At 36.7% G+C, this 18,918-nt stretch overlaps 2 protein-coding genes across 5 annotated transcripts in view; one reads left to right on the top strand and one right to left on the bottom strand.

Annotated features, from left to right (window-relative positions):
• Positions 1–18,918, bottom strand: part of clcn2a (chloride channel, voltage-sensitive 2a) — a 68,063-nt gene that overhangs the window by 24,817 nt on the left and 24,328 nt on the right. The window contains exons 3-7 of one of the 2 annotated variants that reach the window (XM_058749505.1): positions 3,367–3,498; positions 3,218–3,253; positions 1,543–1,671; positions 1,300–1,433; positions 1,112–1,189 (exon numbers count right to left, since the gene is read on the bottom strand). In XM_058749505.1, the coding sequence (XP_058605488.1) occupies positions 1,112–1,189; positions 1,300–1,433; positions 1,543–1,671; positions 3,218–3,253; positions 3,367–3,498 (509 nt within the window). The remainder of the gene's footprint in view (positions 1–1,111; positions 1,190–1,299; positions 1,434–1,542; positions 1,672–3,217; positions 3,254–3,366; positions 3,499–18,918) is intronic. The other variant, XM_058749512.1, reaches the window with a different exon arrangement.
• Positions 9,920–15,134, top strand: LOC131523268 (uncharacterized). Of its 3 annotated transcripts, XR_009266736.1 has the most exons (8): positions 9,920–11,217; positions 11,374–11,466; positions 11,903–12,793; positions 13,623–13,667; positions 13,808–13,981; positions 14,084–14,148; positions 14,525–14,625; positions 14,852–15,134. XR_009266736.1 is itself a non-coding variant. In XM_058749528.1 (5 exons), exons 1-5 carry the CDS (start codon positions 11,086–11,088, stop codon positions 14,962–14,964), a joined length of 504 nt encoding a protein of 167 aa, XP_058605511.1. In that variant the 5' UTR covers positions 9,927–11,085; the 3' UTR covers positions 14,965–15,134. The 3 variants fall into 3 exon arrangements, 1 of the variants encoding a protein (XP_058605511.1); XR_009266739.1 differs by lacking the exon at positions 11,903–12,793 and having other exon boundaries at positions 9,952–11,217; XM_058749528.1 differs by lacking the exons at positions 11,903–12,793; positions 13,623–13,667; positions 13,808–13,981 and having other exon boundaries at positions 9,927–11,217.

Raw genomic sequence — 18,918 nt, 5'->3', positions numbered from 1 at the left:
TCGTTACCTTTTAAAAAATTTTATTCAGTGGCAGAAACAGGCTTCCATAATCCCCTTTATCTTGCTACTAGAGTAATTTTCTTTTACCCTGGCAATAATTGGTGCTCATTCATATCCCAATATCAAAGTAACACCCACAGGTGTGAGGTGTCACACAAATAATTATCAGCACGGCCCGTTACCCCGGACCCCACTGCCTCACTGACTGTGTAAACATGCCATTGACATTTGCCTAATTAAAGTGCATTCAATTACAGTGAAACAGTTCAAATGTGCCGGAATGTTCATGGTCTCCGATTTTCTGTCAGATTCACTCTGCTCTAACAACATGTTATTGATCCATTCCCCAGCGTAGTGTGATTTCTTAGGTTACTTTGTGGGCAAAGTCCAGAGGGTTGATATGGTATCACACGAAGGCCATTTGACTCATTTTAGCATGATTTACAAACGGCTCCTTTCACTGCGCTTGCAGTTCCCTTGAGAACTGATACCTTATGTACTCTGACTAATCACAGACTAACAGAAAACCCTAGAGAACCCTCAGCTGCTTGTTTGTATGATACACGCAGATGAGACTGGAAGAACAAGGCCATGACGTTCCAAGTGCAGTGACATGTAAAGTGATGATACAAACACAAGTCATTGGTAACGCTTTGTAATATCTCTCATTAATAGGTCATTATGAATAGGCCATTTCATTAAGATGCATTTAACAAATGTTATATGATGTTTAATTGATCAATAGTTAACATACAGTCAAATATTATCAGTAGATGGTACCCTAACTATTTTTGTTTTAATTCATTTTTTTTTTCCTTTTCAAGAAGAGTCAGAAAATATCAGATAGATTCAAACTCGCACCGTATGCACAAAAGAGCAAAATGTCGTAGAATATTCACATTTGTTATCCAATGCAATGAAATTCATACAATTTTAAGTGCCCAAAAGGGTACAAATTCTTAATGGAGCTACTGTATATGGCATTTCTGATTATTTGATTATTAATTGATTATTATTATGTTTGTTAGTGGAAGGTATTATAAAGTGTTACCAAAGTATGAAATGTCAGAAAGTTACTGAAAAAAGACAGCATTAGTAGAAAGCGTCTCACCATGTAGATACCTCCAAACAAGGCCATGAATTTGCTCAACAGAGCAGCACACAGACTGGCAACATGAACAAATGGTCCCTAGAGGACGCAAGAGGAGATAGAAATAACAGATGTGATCACAGGGCGAAGGCTTAAAGTATTTTAGCATTAGAACGCTTATCTAGGATCAGATATTCCCTCTCATGCACCTCTTTGCCCAGAGGCATGCCACTTCCAAGGGCACAAGTTAAGCCAATCACTTTGGCGACGAAGGTTTTGAAAGTGAGGTACTCTTTCAGCACCACACCTCGGAGAATGGTCTTCATCTCTGGGATCCCAGAGCCTAGAGGAAGAATAGACGAAGGGGGTTGCAAAGAGATCTGAGAACACATAAAGGCCATTTGGCTTAAATTGATTATGTGAGCATGGGTGAATGTGTGTGCGTATCTCACCCACTGCCTGTGGCGCCAATATCTGTGTGAAGCCGGCGGAGAAGGTGATGAGAACCACTGGGTAAGTGACCCAGGCCAGGTACTGCAGCATCATGTTACTATGCAGACCACCATACATCCACTTCTGTGCTGCAGACACAACACACACATCATATAATTACATCTCTGTAGAAGAATAAGATGCGTTCCAATCGGTGTACTTATGTGCTATTCTATGCCATTTGTAGTATAAATAGAGTGAGTGGTGTGTTCATATTGAAAATTGCAAAAGGAAAAAGCACACTTCATATGCCCAGATGGTGCACTTAATGAACCAAAAAAACTTAATGTACTCAACATTCACTCAACTGTCTAAAATTCATACACTAGATGGTATGAATATAGTACATAGTAAAAATTGCGTAATGTATGGTCATTTGGTACACAGCTATAGACTATTTATGTACTATTCATGTCTAAGTTCATTTTCCTGCCCAATTTTCTGCCTAGATGTTCTGGAATTTCACACCTATTGGTGTGGATGAAAAAAAAAGAAAGATTTTTTAGATAGAATCAAATTTATTTGTTATTTAGTTGTTACTTTTTTCAATTCATTTTTCTTAACAATTAGACAGTTGTCTTAAAATGTATACTGACACCTACTGGCATGGATGCAAAAGCATACTTTTTTATTTTACATGGAGAAATGCCCATATCTGAATTAAACTTGTCCCCTTGTTATTTAATTGTTCATTTTTAAATTCATTTTCCTAACCAATTCGACAGTTGTCTTGGAAGTTATACTGACACCTATTGGTGTGGATGAAAAAGTGAAGGAGTTTTAATTGAAGAAATGCCCATTAACTTATTCAAACTATATACTGTACAGCTACATTCACTTGTGCACTTTTATTTAGTTGTTAAATGTTTCACTTCATTTTCCTGCCTGATTTGACAATTTACTTAGAATTTATACTGACACCTACTGGTGTGGATGAAAAAGACAAGTTTTATTTTTTATTTTTTACTTGAATAAATGCCCATAACTGAATCAAAAGTACACACAAATAAGAGGACCCAAATGATATCAGTGGCCCCCTAGTTTTTTCCCCTATGATTTCAATATGGCAACCAACATTAGGGAGTGACCTACTCTAATGGCCCTGACCTGTAGAGAACACTTTGTTGCTCTTGCACATTTGCAATGCCAGTCGTTTGCTATTTGTCAATTTATGAGTCTGTAGGGTTCTCATTGTGCACCCTAAATGCTCTCTTCCTAATGTGGACTCCACAGCAGACTTCCACCAACAGTCCATGTGAGACCAAGGTGTGGACTTGAAACAGGCCCTGTGTAAAATAAAATAGCTTTTTTTGGGCCATTGATATGACTGGAGTCTTGATTTCATGTGAGTGTACATCATTTATCATATCGGTCTTAACATATTATCTAAAAGTACTATTTGTCATTTTTGTATATTTCTGAGGTGCTTTTATGTTTTATATTTTATATGTGAAAGTACTAGATGTCGCTTAATGCTGCAACGCTAAAAAAAACTGCCCTTGAAATGTGCTAAGACAATTCTGTGCCTTTTTGTTAATTGACTGAACTGCCACACCCCAGTCCTTGTAAATAAACTCATTCTTTTGTAAAAAGAGGTCAGTGAGTTGGCACCAATTCGTTCAGGCATTAATGTACCTTCCATCCCAGAATACACATGATGACGATATCCTGCTGAAAAAAAAAACAATACTTGACTGATTAAATGACACCATCTGTACTTTCACGGAACCCTGTCAAGCAGAAAATTGTCCTTTTCTTTCTTTTCATTCTTTTCTCTCTCTCACCTTGCTGGCAGAAGGCAATAGTGTAGTCCATGGCCCAGCTGACCAATGCCATGAGAAGCCCCAGGAGGATGAGAAAGATCCAGTCTTCACCCACACGGGAAATCAAGAACTTCTGACACCGTGACGTACAGACTGCAGACAGACATTGTAGAAATAATTCACCAAAAACATGACAACATGACAACTTACTCACCCTAAAGTCGTTCCAAACCTGTATTACTTTCTTCTTTTTTTTGATGAACGCAAACGGTCAATTATAATAATATGCTGTTTGCTCCTGTCCAAACAGTTCTGAGTAATAAGCACCAACGCTCTGAAGCTTAAAAATATGCAAAAGCAGCATGAAAATCAATTTATGCTACTGTTCAAGATTAGGGTCTGTAAGTTTTTTAATGTTTTTGAAAGTAGTCTCTTCTGCAGGCTGTATTATTATTAATGTTGAAAACAGTTGTGCTGCTTAATATTTTTTATAACAGTTGTGTACTTAATAGTTTGTGTGTGTACATGGGTATATTTGTAGCAATAGCCAACAATACATTGTATGGGTCAAAATGATTGATTTTATGATTTATGCCAAAAATCATTAAGATATTAAGTAAAGATCATGTTCCATTAAGATATTTTGTAAATTTCCTACCGTAAATATATCAAAACTTAATTTTTGATTAGTAATATGCATTGCCAAGAACTTAATTTGGACAACTTTAAAGGCGATTTTCTCAATATTTAGACTTTTTTTTTTTTTTTGCACCCTCAGATTCTAGATAGTTGTATCTCGACCAAATATTGTCCTATCCTAACAAACCATACTTTAAATGGAAAGCTAATTTATTGTATGTATGAATCTCAAAAATGTACCCTTATGACTGGTTTTGTGGTCCAGGGTCACATATATAACACCCACCGTCTTTAAATGCATTGTGTGGCCTTCTTGAGGCATCAGTACATGTTTTCACCTCATGTAATAGTTATGCATGAGTCCCTCAATTGTCCTCAGTGTTAAAAGATGGATTTCAAAATCATACAGTCACTGCTTGAACTGCTCAGGACAAACAAGGGACTCATGAACAACTATCACAAAATATATTAAAAACAGTCATGGATCATCCAGGAAAAGACATAGTATTAAGATTCAAGGGTATGTAAACTTTTGAATGGTGTCATTTTTATAAATTCAGTTATTATTTTGTCTTGTGGAGTATATGTAAACATCTGTTATGTGAAATAGCTTATTCAGGACAAAAAACATCCAAAAAATAACAACCAATTTTCATGATCCCTCTTATTTTGTTTTGATTATTATTTTGCACATTCTGCAAGGGGTATGTAAACTTACGAGCACAACTGCTCATAAGTTTACATGCCCTTGTATATATATACACAGTGGGGGAAAAATTATTTGATCCCCTGCTGATTTTGTACGTTTGCCCACTGACAAAGAAATGATCAGTCTATAATTTTAATGGTAAGTTTATTTGAACAGTGAGAGACAGAATAACAACAAAAAAAAATCCAGAAAAACGCACTTCAAAAAAAGTTATGAATTGATTTGCATTTTAATGAGTGAAATAAGTATTTGACCCCTTCGCAAAACATGACTTAGTACTTAGTGGCAAAACCCTTGATGGTAATCAGAGGTCAGACGTTTCTTGTAGTTGGCCACCAGATTTGCGCACGTCAGGAGGGATTTTGTCCCACCCCTCTTTGCAGATCCTCTCCAAGTCATTAAGGTTTCAAGGCTGATGTTTGGCAACTCGAACCTTCAGCTCCCTCCACAGATTTTCTGTGGGATTAAGGTCAGGAGACTGGCTAGGCCACTCCAGGACCTTAATGTGCTTCTACTTGAGCCACTCCTTTGTTGCCTTGGCTGTGTGTTTTGGGTCATTGTCATGCTGGAATACCCATCCACGACCCATATTCAATGCCCTGGCCCTGACGGTACATGGCCCCGTCCATCGTCCCTTTGATGCGGTGCAGTTGTCCTGTCCCCTTAGCAGAAAAACACCCCAAAAGCATAATGTTTAGGCTGGCTGACTACTCACTGTTCTCATGATCATTGAAACTCCACGAGGTGAGATCTTGCACGGAGTCCCAGACCGAGGGAGACTGACAGTTATTTTTTGTTTCTTCCATTTGCGAATAAGCGCACCAACTGTTGTCACCTTCTCACCAAGCTGCTTGGTGATGGTCTTGTAGCCCATTCCAGCCTTGAGTAGGTCTACAATCTTGTCACTGACATCCTTGGACAGCTCTTTGGTCTTGGTCATGGTGGAGAGTTTGGAATCTGATTGATTGATTGCTTCTGTGGACAGGTGTCTTTTATACAGGTAACAAACTGAGATTAGGAGCACTACCTTTAAGAGAGTGCTCCTAATCTCAGCTCTTTACCTGTATAAAAGACACCTGGCAGCCAGAAATCTTGCTGATTGATAGGGGATCAAATACTTATTTGACTCATTAAAATGCAAATCTTTTCTGAAATGTGTTTTTCTGTATTTTTTGTTGTTATTCTGTCTCTCACTGTTCAAATAAACCTACCATTAAAATTATAGACTGATCATTTCTTTGCCAGTGGGCAAACGTACAAAATCAGCAGGGGATCAAATAAATTTTTCCCCACTGTATATAGCACGAGTATATAGCAATTGCATGCCAAGAGCAACCAGAAAAATTCTTCACATTTTTACATTCATGTTCCATTTCTTTGGTTTCATTGGTTTTTAATGACCTGGGGGTGAGTTAATGTGGTCATCATTTTCATTTATGAGTGATCTAATCCATTAAGCACCTAAAACATCCACCATTTCCCTCTTCTTTGTAGGTTAGCCTGTGTTCACAACATAGATACAGGCTGTATATGAATAGGAAATGAACAACCCAGAGCAATTACCTGAACCCAGCAGTAGGTGCACAGTATGCTTTAATGAAGTGAACAATTGCTCATAAAAGAGCTTGTTTTCCCCTGGAATCCCATGTTTCCAGACTCATGAGAAAACTGAGAATGTGAACAATTGCGCTGTTGCATAGGTGGACAGGGTTGTGGAGACCCAGACAGGAAATGGCTTGTGTGTGTGAAGATAAGACGCATCTGAAAGACAGCAGAATGGGAAAGGGCACGGCAGGTGAAGGGACACCTCTGAGTATGTGACAGAGATGCTGCCCCGCCAGCTTCAGCACCCGCTCAGCGGTCCTTTGCCCGGCTCCTCTGTGCGGGAGTTGGCACACGGGCAGATTTGCCCACTGAAGTGGCACAACAGATGTCTTTGCTCTCAAAATAAACCCTGTAACAATCCACAACCGAGAAAGCAATAAGCCGAACCAAATTTACCTCAACTCAAGATGCATTTTGGACGCGCAAACCTGCAGTGCTTATCTCCAAACCACGCCAGACAGAAGTGCTGAGATGCGGCATATTTTGACACTTAATTGGAGTTTGAGGAATAACCGTATAAATATGCAGAGCCCATGCTTCCCCACACAGATTTTAGTGTCTTTGACAAGTGAGTCACAGGCCAGCACTGGAAGTGACATCCTTATGTGGCATGCATGCATAATATAACAATGTATTATATATACAAGATCTATTTATATCCCCAGAGCGAGTAGAAAGGTGTAGGAGGTTCGGTGAGAGGCAATAGTATCTGCCCTCTTTCTGCCTGATATGACAACTTATGCGGCATTTTCTGCATTGAGCCTCACAGTTTCCCATGAGGGCGAACTGGTGGACCGCTGCCAGTTCTCTGTTTTTATCCACAGATCCAAAACAATTAGTACTGAAATAGACAGATTAAGTCGGCTATGGTGGTAGGACTTCGCTCTAAAGTTGCATAGAGAACAAACAGCAGGATGCTGACAGCTTGTCACAAATCTACCCCCCTCTGTCATCTTAAAATTCACAAATAAAATCTAATTATACAAGGGAGAGAGATATGTGCTTATATGCTCTGCTTGCTTATGGGCATATATGATGCCAGATCTCATTTGAAAAAGCATGCAACTTGTTTTGTCAAAAGCACAAAATATGCTTAAATCAAAGTAAGTTGATCAAGGAGCACTGTTTGATTTCAATAATCTGGTATATTAAGGAGCAAAATTAGAGATCACTAATGTTTTGGATTACACTTTATTTTGATACTCCACTTTCTACTAACTATAAGCAAATTTGCAACTAGCCTACATGTCAACCACAGTCATTTGAGCATTAGTCATTAGTAGACTGTTACTTGTAGAATGTCTAAAGTGGACTATCCAAATAAAATGTAACCATGTTTTGCACTCCATGCCATTATTGTTAAGAAAAAGTTTGTTTATAAATGTGTCACTTTGTCATGGATTTGTCATAAAAATCCAGATCTATTTGTAAACAGAGCCTACATTCAATTAAAAATATCTAGATTATTTCTGGAACATATAAAAATGTATAACTAAATACTTTTTTTTGTGCGTGTGTGTGTGTGCTGATGCCAGTGAAAATTTTGTCAGGGTAATTAAAAATCTAACTTTTAAACTTAAAAATCTAATCTGATAAAAAAAATCCTACCAAGCACAGCTTTTATTAAAAACTGACCATCTAAATCAATCAATAAATTTATCTTTTGCAATTACACATTGGGGTAAAGAAGAAGCTGGAACAGGCAGAAACACTGGAGGAAAATGGAAATTTTATATAGTGCAGCTATAGTGCTATTAGTGGTCGGTTACTCTATTGTACCGTGTAGGTCAAGCGCTAACAAACTCAAATATGTTGTTGTATTCTGGAAACAGGCCCAGAGAGCACAAACAGCGACTGCCTATATTGATAAGTGAGTTTCTTAAAGTATTTTATAATAAACTGGCATAACAACTCTGACTTCATCTCGAAAGTTAATGAGCTGCCTACAAAGGCCGCATTTCAAAAACATCATAAGCATGCTCTCGACCAAAATGTAGACATCTTAATTATGCTGCCTGCCAAGATACTCTCTTATGGTCAACACATCACACATATCCTTCATAGCAAAGGCAATCCCAAAACACACTGTGAAAAAATCCTTTGCACAATACTTAAAAGTACTGAAAAAAAATTGTTTAGTGTGAATAAAAATGTATTATCATAACCAATATTTCAGTGTGCTTCTATGAATTTTAAAAGGATAGTTCACCCTAAAATGAAAATTCTGTCATTAATTACTCACCCACGTGTCATTCCAAACCCGCAAGACCTTCAACTTTGGAACACAAATTAAGATACAGTATTTTTGATGAAATCCGAGAGCGTTATGACCCTGCAACACAACTGACACATTCAAGGTCCAGAAAGGTAGTAAGAACATCGTTAAAATAGTCCATTTGACATCAGTTGTTCAACCGTAATTTTAGGAAGCTACAAAAATACTTTTTGTGTACAAAGCTGAATTTTTGTGCATTTGATGAATTCCCTACACAAAATTTATCTTGCAAAGTGAAACGCACAGACTGCAAATACATTACCAACCAAGTAATACACAAATTCTTTCTATGAGGGTTGCACTTCACAAAATAAAATAATTTAATAAATGCATGTTTACAATAAGCACTTATTCGCGCGTACACAGGACAGAGTTTGAGGGCGCACAAGTAGCCTAATATGTTTTACTAATACTAATTTTTTGCGCACAAAAAGTATTTTTGTAGCTTCATAAAGTCACATGGACGATTTTAACATGTGACATCAAATGTTCTTACTACCTTTCTTGGCCTTGTCAGTTGCAAAGCTGTCTATGCAGGGTCATAAACTCTCGGATCTTAATTTGTGTTCTGAAGACAAATGAAGGTCTTACGGGTTTAAAACGAAATAAGAGTGAGTAATTAATGACAGAATTTAGTTTTTAATTAATTTTAAATTTATGGGTGAATCCCTTTAATTAGTGTATAATTTTATCAAGCTAACAGCAAACTCAAACTCAATACTTAAAAGTATTGATAATATATTTAGTGTGAATAAAAATGTATTATTTTGCCCAATATTTCTGTGTGCTATGTATTTTAAAGCTTATTAGAGCACCCTGCGGTTAGCTTAGCAACAAGCTAACAGCAAATTATTAGAGACGAGAGTCCAGTCAAAGTCCCGTTCACTCGGCTGCCATATTTGCAACGCCTCCGGGGAGCTCAAACAACACCAAGTCCTATCTAAATGAATGGGGGAATCCTGAAATCCCAAAAGCTGCTCGCTGAACTCGCGATTAAATTACATATTTCAAATCTTCAACAAAATCTGAAATGAGCTGCCCCATGAATGTTGTTTCTTATGCTCTAATATAATTTAAAAAGCTTATTTTTCAGGCTAGACCAGCCAATGCACATGCGTAGTTCCAATGCGCTTATGACTGCACATGTGCATCGGCTGGTCCAGCCTCAGGTTTCTATGGGAACCGGAGCTTCTAACGCCCGCTGCAGTGATGCAATGACTTTACCAATCAATGACTGGCTCTTTCATTTAGAAGGTGGGACTATCCTAAGAAACAGTGTCTCCCATTCATAAGTATAGGAATAAACCGTCTTTGTATTTCTACCCAGCAAACATTGGTCCGACGGCAACGTCGTGTCCCTGGCCAAAAATAGTCGCGGTATGACGGCATAAATCGGTAAAAATATGTAACACAGAACATTTCCTAAAAATGCATTCAGATACATTTGTGCATGTCTACAGTTATCTGGGGTTGCATGTGTAATTGTTATTTTGACTTTTAGCTATGTGTAGTTCAATATATACCATGTTGTGTTTCGGGTGAGAGAGGACGTCACCATGGCGACGTCTTTTACACGTGCATTTATAGTCCATCATGACCCTCTATGAAATCAATTGTGATAAAGCTGTGCTTAATCCTTGCATGGTTAATACTGCAATAATTAATTAAATTCGCCAAGTTTTAAGAAGTTGTGTGAATACGTCCACTGACGTCCTTTACACGTCTATAGTCAAGGCTGTGAATAGTCGTCCACTGACGTCCTTTACACGTCTAGTCAAGGAAAACATTAAAAACATGAATTATCTTTATGAAATACACAATTTTACACAAATATATTTACTTTATCTTGTTTAAATAAATTATAAGTACAAAGTGCCCAGTCAGTGTGGTTAATTGATTTCAAAGCCACTGCATTTTAGTCATTATTTCAACCTGTTGTAACTGTATTCGTTGTTGTTTTTTTATGGAATGCATATACATGTAAAACATAAATATATCCGGTCACCATTATGTCTGAGTTGGAGCACTTTTTTTATTTATTTTTTATTGAACAACAAGAACATTAAAAAAACTGAAAATACATCTATAATGGCATTGGTACAGATAACTGCGCAAGGCACATCAGTTAAATTAATAAATAATGATGAAAGAAAAAATTAGGTAGGCTATAGAAAAAAAATATAATAAATAAGAGATTAATCACTCTTCTAAGAGATCAAAATCTCTTACTATTTGAAACAATTTATGTGCCTTACTTTTCATACATTCCAACAATGGAAATAAATTACAAATAAAATCTCTTTAAAAAAAAGAAAAACAAGGTTTCATCTTCATATATCTACATTTATGAATAAAAAAATTGCCCCAAATCAACATTACATTAATTACAAATTAATTTCATTTCTCATCTAATAATATTCCAAACATAATGTTTCCTATTAAAAGTGGACAGTGAATGAATCTTAGTATGTAGTAACAAAAGATCTCGCGATAGGATATATTATCTCACGAGATGTTAACGCCTTCTGGTTCTGGCGGAGGACCGGAACCTATGACCGGAACCCAGAACTTTATCATTGACCAACCACGAGGAGAGGAGTTTGCGTCGTATTGCGATTCGAGATTATTAAAAATCTACTGTTGGGTAAGCACATTTTGTATTATCAGATTAACGTGCTTGTTTTTTACTTGTTTGTCATGAATGAACCGAAAGAAATTATGCTCACATTGTCAACTGAAAAGTACTGGGTTTGTCTAAAAAAGATTATCTCACGAGAATGTTTACGCGTTCTTCCCATAGACTCTGGAACCCGGAACTTTAGCACTTAGAATAACCACAAGGAGAGGAGGAATTGAGTTGTACGTTATCGAGATTATTAAAATCTACTGTTGGGTAAGTACATTTTGTATTATTAGATTAACGTGCTTGAGTTTTACTTGTTTGACATGAATGAACCAAAATAAAATGATGCCCACAGTGTCAACAAATGTACTGAATGTGGCTAAAATTAGCTAACGTTAGTAGGCTAAAAGTTACTTTGAACTTATACAACAGTATAATGTAGTATAAAGTATGTTAAATGATACAGTCAAAGTTATTACTTTAACTATTAATGTAGTCTTTGAAAAGTTTATTTCAGAAAGTAAATTATCTGAATTTGAATTGTATCTTAAATTGTTTTCCTATGTGCTCTGTAGCACTTTGAGATTGCTAATGTAAAGTGCGTTACAAATAAAATGTATTCATATTTTAATTCAAATTAAATGTTTAGCTGGATTTGGACATGTATGTTGTCAGTAAATGCGTTAAAAATATTTTGTAATTTTAGAATTGCTAAACATGTCCTCCGAATACAAAAAGAAGTGGAGACGACGAAGGGCAAGGGTTGATGCCTTAGTGGAACGTGGTAGCAGCTCTGAATCCGAGGGGTCAGTGGAGCCAGCCTTGGCGGGGGAGGGCAGTACACTGGCGGAGGGATCAACATATGACGATTTACCTACTATGGAGGGCTGTAGTTCTTCCAAAAGCACAGTAGCAGTGTCCATTAGGGGTGATACCGATGAAGAACATAATTATGAGACAGAATCTACTGAAACAGATTCTGAGCAGTTGGATGAGACTTCACATTCAACTGATGAAACTCCTTCTCTCCACGAAGACTTGGCTAATTGGGCTACTGCTACGAATCAAACCCACAAGGCACTAAATGAGCTTCTTTGTGTGCTCAGGCGCCATGGGCATAGACTTCCCAAAGATGCTAGAAGCCTTCTTGATACTCCACAAGGAGTGCCAGTTCAAAATAAATGCAATGGACAGTATATTTATTATGGTATTGAGCGTTACCTTCTTGAACACATTTCAAAAAAGACACAGCCAGGACAAGTTGAACTGTCCTTTAACGTGGATGGCGTGCCATTGTTTAAATCGAGCAAAATGTGTTTCTGGCCCATTCTTGGTCAAATTCCGAACTTTCAGCCATTTGTTGTAGCTCTGTATTATGGATCCAGCAAGCCTGACCCTGTTGAGGAGTTTTTACAAGATTTCTTGGAGGAGTTGCAACCGCTCATCCAAAATGGAGTTTCATTCCAGAATTTGGTTCACACAGTTACAGTGAAGGCAATCATCTGTGATGCACAAGCCCGGTCATTTCTAAAAAGTATAAAAAGTCACAATAGTCTCCAGCACGCCCGGGCACCCGAGCACCGTCGAACGGCCCACTGTATGTGAGAACTTTAGTCGCATCTTATTTTAAACACATTCTACCTTAGTGACAACAGCCTAATATACACTATTAGTCTGAAGTTTGGAAAATTTACTAATTTGATTGTTTTTGAAAGAAGTTTCTTCTGATCACAAAGACTACTTTTTTTATTCAAATACAAATAAGCTGTAATATTTAGAAATATTATTTTACATGTTAATAACTGTTTTCTAATTTAACATTTTAAAATGTAATTTATTACAGTGAACAAAGTTGAATTTATTAACATTACACCAGTCTTCAGTTTCACAAATCATTCTGATATGATGGTTTGATGCTCAACAAAATTTTTTTTTTTTTTTAAATAGGATTCTTTGATTAATAAGTTCAAAAGAGAAGTATTTATCTGAAATGTATAGTGTTTGTAACATTAGAAACATTACGTTTTGGGTTGGTAAGAATCTTTTTGGGGAAAGAGATTAAAGAAATGTAGACTAATATTTATTAGCAAGGATGCATTAAATTGATAAATTGACAGTATAGAGATTTTAAATGTTGCAAAAGCTTTATATTTCAGATAAAAGCTGTTCTTTTAAACTTTCTATTCATTAAATAATCCTGAAAAATAAATTGTACAAAACTATTTTCAACATTGATAATAATAATAATGTGTTTCTTGAGCATTAAATCAGCATGTAAATTTAGTAACAGGATTTCATAATGTTGTTTTGCCTCTTGACAGCTGCATCGGGGAGTGAGCACAGAAGTTAGATATATGTTAATGGTCTGTTTCAGCCATGGGGTTGTCCTATCACAATTGAATTAACCTTTTTTTTTTTTTAAATAGGTGGCACCAGACCCTCAACGAGTGCGTACCCCATGTCAACCACAAGTAAGAAATAAATGTGGTGGTTTTAAAACACTGGCCAGCTACATAAAATGCATTAAGCTCCCATGATTTTTTTTTTTTTTTTACATCATAAAATGTGTCTAGATGTGTGTACGTATTAATCTAATACAATTTTCTTTCAGAATTTCAAAGGAAGGTGTTTTCTATGTCGTTTGATTTAAAAGATCAACTTCAGCAAGTAGCTGGCATTCTTGACCCTGGCAGGTCTACAGCAACTATAAAAAAAACTGGAATCTGAGAGTGACCTAAAAATCTTTGAAGATAAAATTCAAGATGTTGATAATCGGTTGATCTGCGTAAGTTATGACATAAATATGTATATGTGTGTGTGTGTGTGTGTGTGTGTGTATATATATCCATCTATCTTTTTCTAGCGTTATTTCAATTATCACATTTAGGTCCAGCAACTGTCCAGAATCGGTGGGTCTACAATAAGAGACTGTGTGAATAAAGTAATGAACAGGTATTTTTCTTGAATTGTTGACTTTTGTATTGCGGCATAACCATAATGATAACCAACCATAATTAACCTAGCCATTTATATTACTTGAATTTAATCTGTCACGCATCACTTTTTCTGAAGTTTTAATAAGTCCGTACTGGCTCAGACAGTCAGCCAGACTGAAAACAAGAAATCAAAACATGATTTCAGTGTAAACCATGAACGACATTCATTACTTGTCACCAAAGCACTTGTTACATGATCGATGAGTAGTTTTGAAAGTTTGTTTTAACATTGCATGCAACTGCTATGATGCACTATACTGTTAATTGTGATTTATTGACCTTATTTTGATATTTTTTCTAAGGTTAAGTAATCTTTTTTTTTTTTTTCACAGAGTGATGTCCAATGCTTTAATGGCCAAGTTCAACATGAGAGGTGGTGGCCAGCTTGAAAAAAAGCCATTTAAAGCCACACCTTTGTATAATTTAATTCAAGGTAATTTGGGGCATATGCTGTTTTTTTTTTTTTTTTACTAATCTAGCACACTTTTAATCTTTTTTTTTTTTAACTTTTCATTCATGAAATGGGTGCAAATTCTTGTTCGCTTTATTTTTTTAATTTGGTTATAGGACCATAAAAACCTCTTTAAAATAATTGAATGTCATTTTTTCCTACTTTTTATTTTGTTTATTACTATTAATGTAATGTTCTCTTTCCTTAGATGCTGTGAAGAGGTGGAACCCCAATTTAACGGAATCGGAAATTGATGGCGCTATGGCTGAACATCTAAAACATGGTCCAGGAAGAGCGGGGGGTGGGGGTTATAAAAAATAAGTTTTCAGGTGAAAAAGATGTGGGAGATATTTGTGACAGCTCAATTCCTTAAATTTAGTTATGAAACTGAATTTGTTTCGTGATGAACATGTTAATTTTTCCTGTTTCCCAGGTGAATTTGTATTAAAACCATAAAATAAATGTGATAAATAAATTGTGACTTTAGTTCATCCCGTTATCTTTGATCATTTGTAATGAACTAATAAAATGTTAATAATATAACTTTATTTTACAGTGACCTTGTTACATGTAGTTACTGTAATAACTATACATTATGCATAATTGCATGTATCAAACCTTAACCTTATATTCAGATGCAGTTAATTATATTAAGTACTTAAATGTATAAGTAAAGTAATGTGTTGTTTGATCTACACGTGATTATAACGTGTTCTATCTAGACGTTTAGGTATGGCTGGGCCGATTTTGGCCCTTTTTAGAACCTTTGTCAAGTTTAGATGTGTAAACGTCAAAATCGCCTGTTTACGATTTAACACAATTAGTGTATGATTATTTTATATGCAGGCTTATATGCCTACACTTATGCATAAACACACCTTATAAACATCCAGAAGAAGACTAATTCTGACGTCCAGGGACGCGCTGAAGAGACGTTGAATTCACGGCCAGATGACGTCAAAGACGTCGGTTCAACTTCCATTTTGGAACTATTTTTCAACCATGATGGGACATGTCGGACGGACGTCTTTTCAACGGTCATTACACGTCCAAATGTTTGCTGGGTAGTCTTTGGTTCAGTGCAGAGCAACATGTATGTGTTGCTGCATATGCAGAGCGCTCCAAATCAGTCACTTTTGAGGTTTCATGATAGTTAGGATGCCTTAGTAGGTAGCCACCTATGTAGGCAGTATGCAGCGTGGCAGCTCGCTTGGTTTTGGAACAGAGTTCCGTTGGATGGAGGAATAAAATAGAAATGAGACGGAGTCACAGAGAGAAAGAAACAGACATATGATGCCAGCTCTGTAGACCGGTGTGTAGGTAGTGAGCTGACAAGCCTCCAAACCCCTCAAACTCAGTCAAGGAGGATCAGAAGACCTGCACTGCACACTGTGCTGATATATTTCTCATGCTTTTCACACTCAACAGGGAGGCGGGAAGGATGATATTGAGACAGATGCTGTGTGTCTATGGAGATTACACAAGGCCAAAAGAGCAGTCTATTTATATTACAAGAAACCAATGAGATACCTCATTAGCACTAAAAACATTGGACTGTGAGACACTGTTGCCTATTTAATGAGAACTAAAAATTTTTTAATAGTTCAGGGAATTTATCACAGACTTCCAATATGAATGGCCAATGCTTTTGTTCAAAGCTCTCTTTTTTCAGCCAATCATCTTAACGTACCATTAAATGGAAAAATAAATCACTGCTGTGCGAATTGTTTTTAATCGCTAAACTCAAACGTAACAGTCCACGTAACACATCCTTTGGTGAACGGTGATGTATTTCTAGACAAAGATGCACAGGCACACACAAAGACACAGTGGCTCATTACAGATACACTGCACGTCTATGCGTCTCATCTATCACCCCTAAACAGTGCAGACTGATTATGCTCCCTGCTGGTGAATGGCGAGCACTACACAGAGGTGCGGAGGGAATTGAACAGGCTGATAAATGCTCCAAGTTGTTGTTTACAGGCTAGACAACAGCAAACACTCAGCGTCAATGCTTGAAAAATTATTGGGGAAAATGTCTCCACCATAAATGTGAAGACCATGAAGATGCCTTTAAGATTCAGGTGATGATACACCTGTGGAATGTGCGTGACAGATTGATAAACAACGGCTACACAGCTACACAAACCAGTGACAATTAATCACCACCAGTAGAGGGCAATCTAAAAACCAGGAGGTAAAACGCCACATCTGCAAGCGTCAGACCATATATCCTGTCTCACTGAACTGCCACAAATACTGTATATGAGCAGACCAGATGAACCTCGATGGGGAAAATACGTGAAATGGATTTAAATATAATAAAAGCTATGCTTTATGCTGGTTAGTGCTGGTTCAGTGCTAACAAAGCTGGTAGGCCAGCATGTTGTATTATGGTGATGCTGATTGACCAAGAAAGTCAACAACCCTTGTCAGAACAGCAGTCAGTGTTTGAACTATGGCGCCCTTTGTGAGGTCTGTCTCCCCTAATTCAAGCCCGAAAATCCCTAAGTCAAAAATGTGTGTAACTTTTACATATAGAGGAAAAATTTGTTTTCAGGTAGGGTCTCATCAACCACAAAAGTTAGATTAATCAGAGCACAAACAGAAGTCGTGTCATCTGAGGGGGGTTACCATAGCAACAGCTGCTTGATCGCTGTCTGGGCACATTGACAAAACATTAAGTACTGTCATTATTTTTGTCATTTATGTTTTCTTTAAAGTCACCGAAAAGAAATATTGCAAAATATTGGAATTTTGCAGTGTTTTTTTAAATAAATAATTTATTGGTACAGGTCATTATATTATTTATTCATGTATCCTTCTAATTTTTACTCAAAATAAATTCCCCGACCTCTGTGCAATGACATCTCTTCTCTGATGACGTGTGCAAGGCGAGACATTAATCCTTCCTCTCCCTGTGACTCACATGAGAATGCATTAATTAACAACGATGATCCAATCAATTCGCAATTCTTTCTCATTTAAGAAGCTATTTCTCTCAGAAATACTAAAAAAACTTCCATTATTCAGTTAAAATTCTGCATGTCAACTTAAATAAAAGTATTTAAGTTGACATGCAGAATTTTAATTGAATAATTCTCGTACTAACATCAGCATCCAAAACACAAAATATAGTGGTGACCAGTTCTGCTGGGATGTGCTAGATCAATGAGGTCCGGTTTTCAAACTTCCAAGGGTTCCCCAATAGTGCTGGGGCGATATCCTCAACTGTCATATCGTCCTATTGTCAGCCTGTGAGATCGCCGATACACAATATTATCATGCTGATTTATTTATTTACTTACTTAGTTCCATTGCCGGAGAGTGAACCAACTCTAGCATAAGGCCAAAAGCAGCCTAATGTTTTTAATATGACTGAATTTGTATTTAACATGATAACAATTTAATATAAATATTGTAAGTTACTAATTATACTGCTAACAGTTCCCTCAGTTATTCAAACAGCAGCTACAGATAACGAGCAAAGAATATTTACATTACCAAAAGACTTCAGTCTAGCACAGGGGTTGGCAACCTTTTCGGCATGACGTGCCATTTTTAATTTTTCTGGTTAACCACTGTGCCAATACCATCCAGTGCATTCAATATGCATTCTGTACCTATTTATACAGTACATAAACATTTTTAAATGATACGATAAAAAAAACAATTGATTTTCATGCAAATAGTTTCTTAAGATTTTTTCGCAAGTTGTTTTTAAACTTTTCAAAAGATTCTTGAATAACAGATATACAGTGTGTCCGTACTGAACACCACTGCATGTGTGTGTGTGTGTGTGTGTGACAAGGCCAATGCGTTAAAACCGTTCAGTTTGGTCCTCCTTCTATATTAATGCACTGCTTTAATTGATGCACACGCACACAGAAATTGGAGATCACTCTGTGCAAAAAGTAACATTCAGAAGCTCATAAATTTCTTGTCAGCGCTGCCACGCAACTTTTATCAATCGATACTGAATCGCTACATTACATTTCTCAGCAACGAGGGGGTAAAATCTCTGTTTTTTAAGCAACTAAACTCAGCTTTATTGTTTGTAGAGACATACACAGACAATTCTCACACCTCTCTCTCTCGCTCTCTGTCACACTCTCAAAATGGCCATATTTGAGAAAAAAATTCAAGTAGTTTGCATCAGTGGATATAGCTGTCGTTCATTTAACATTTCTATCATAAAACAGTTGACTAATATTAAATGATTTGCAGCTTCATCTTACCTCGCTCTCTTTCAGCGTTAAACTGACGCTTTGC

Source organism: Onychostoma macrolepis, chromosome 02, assembly GCF_012432095.1.
Source record: "Onychostoma macrolepis isolate SWU-2019 chromosome 02, ASM1243209v1, whole genome shotgun sequence".
Lineage (NCBI taxonomy): Eukaryota > Metazoa > Chordata > Actinopteri > Cypriniformes > Cyprinidae > Onychostoma > Onychostoma macrolepis.
This window is presented reverse-complemented; position numbering and strand designations above follow the sequence as displayed.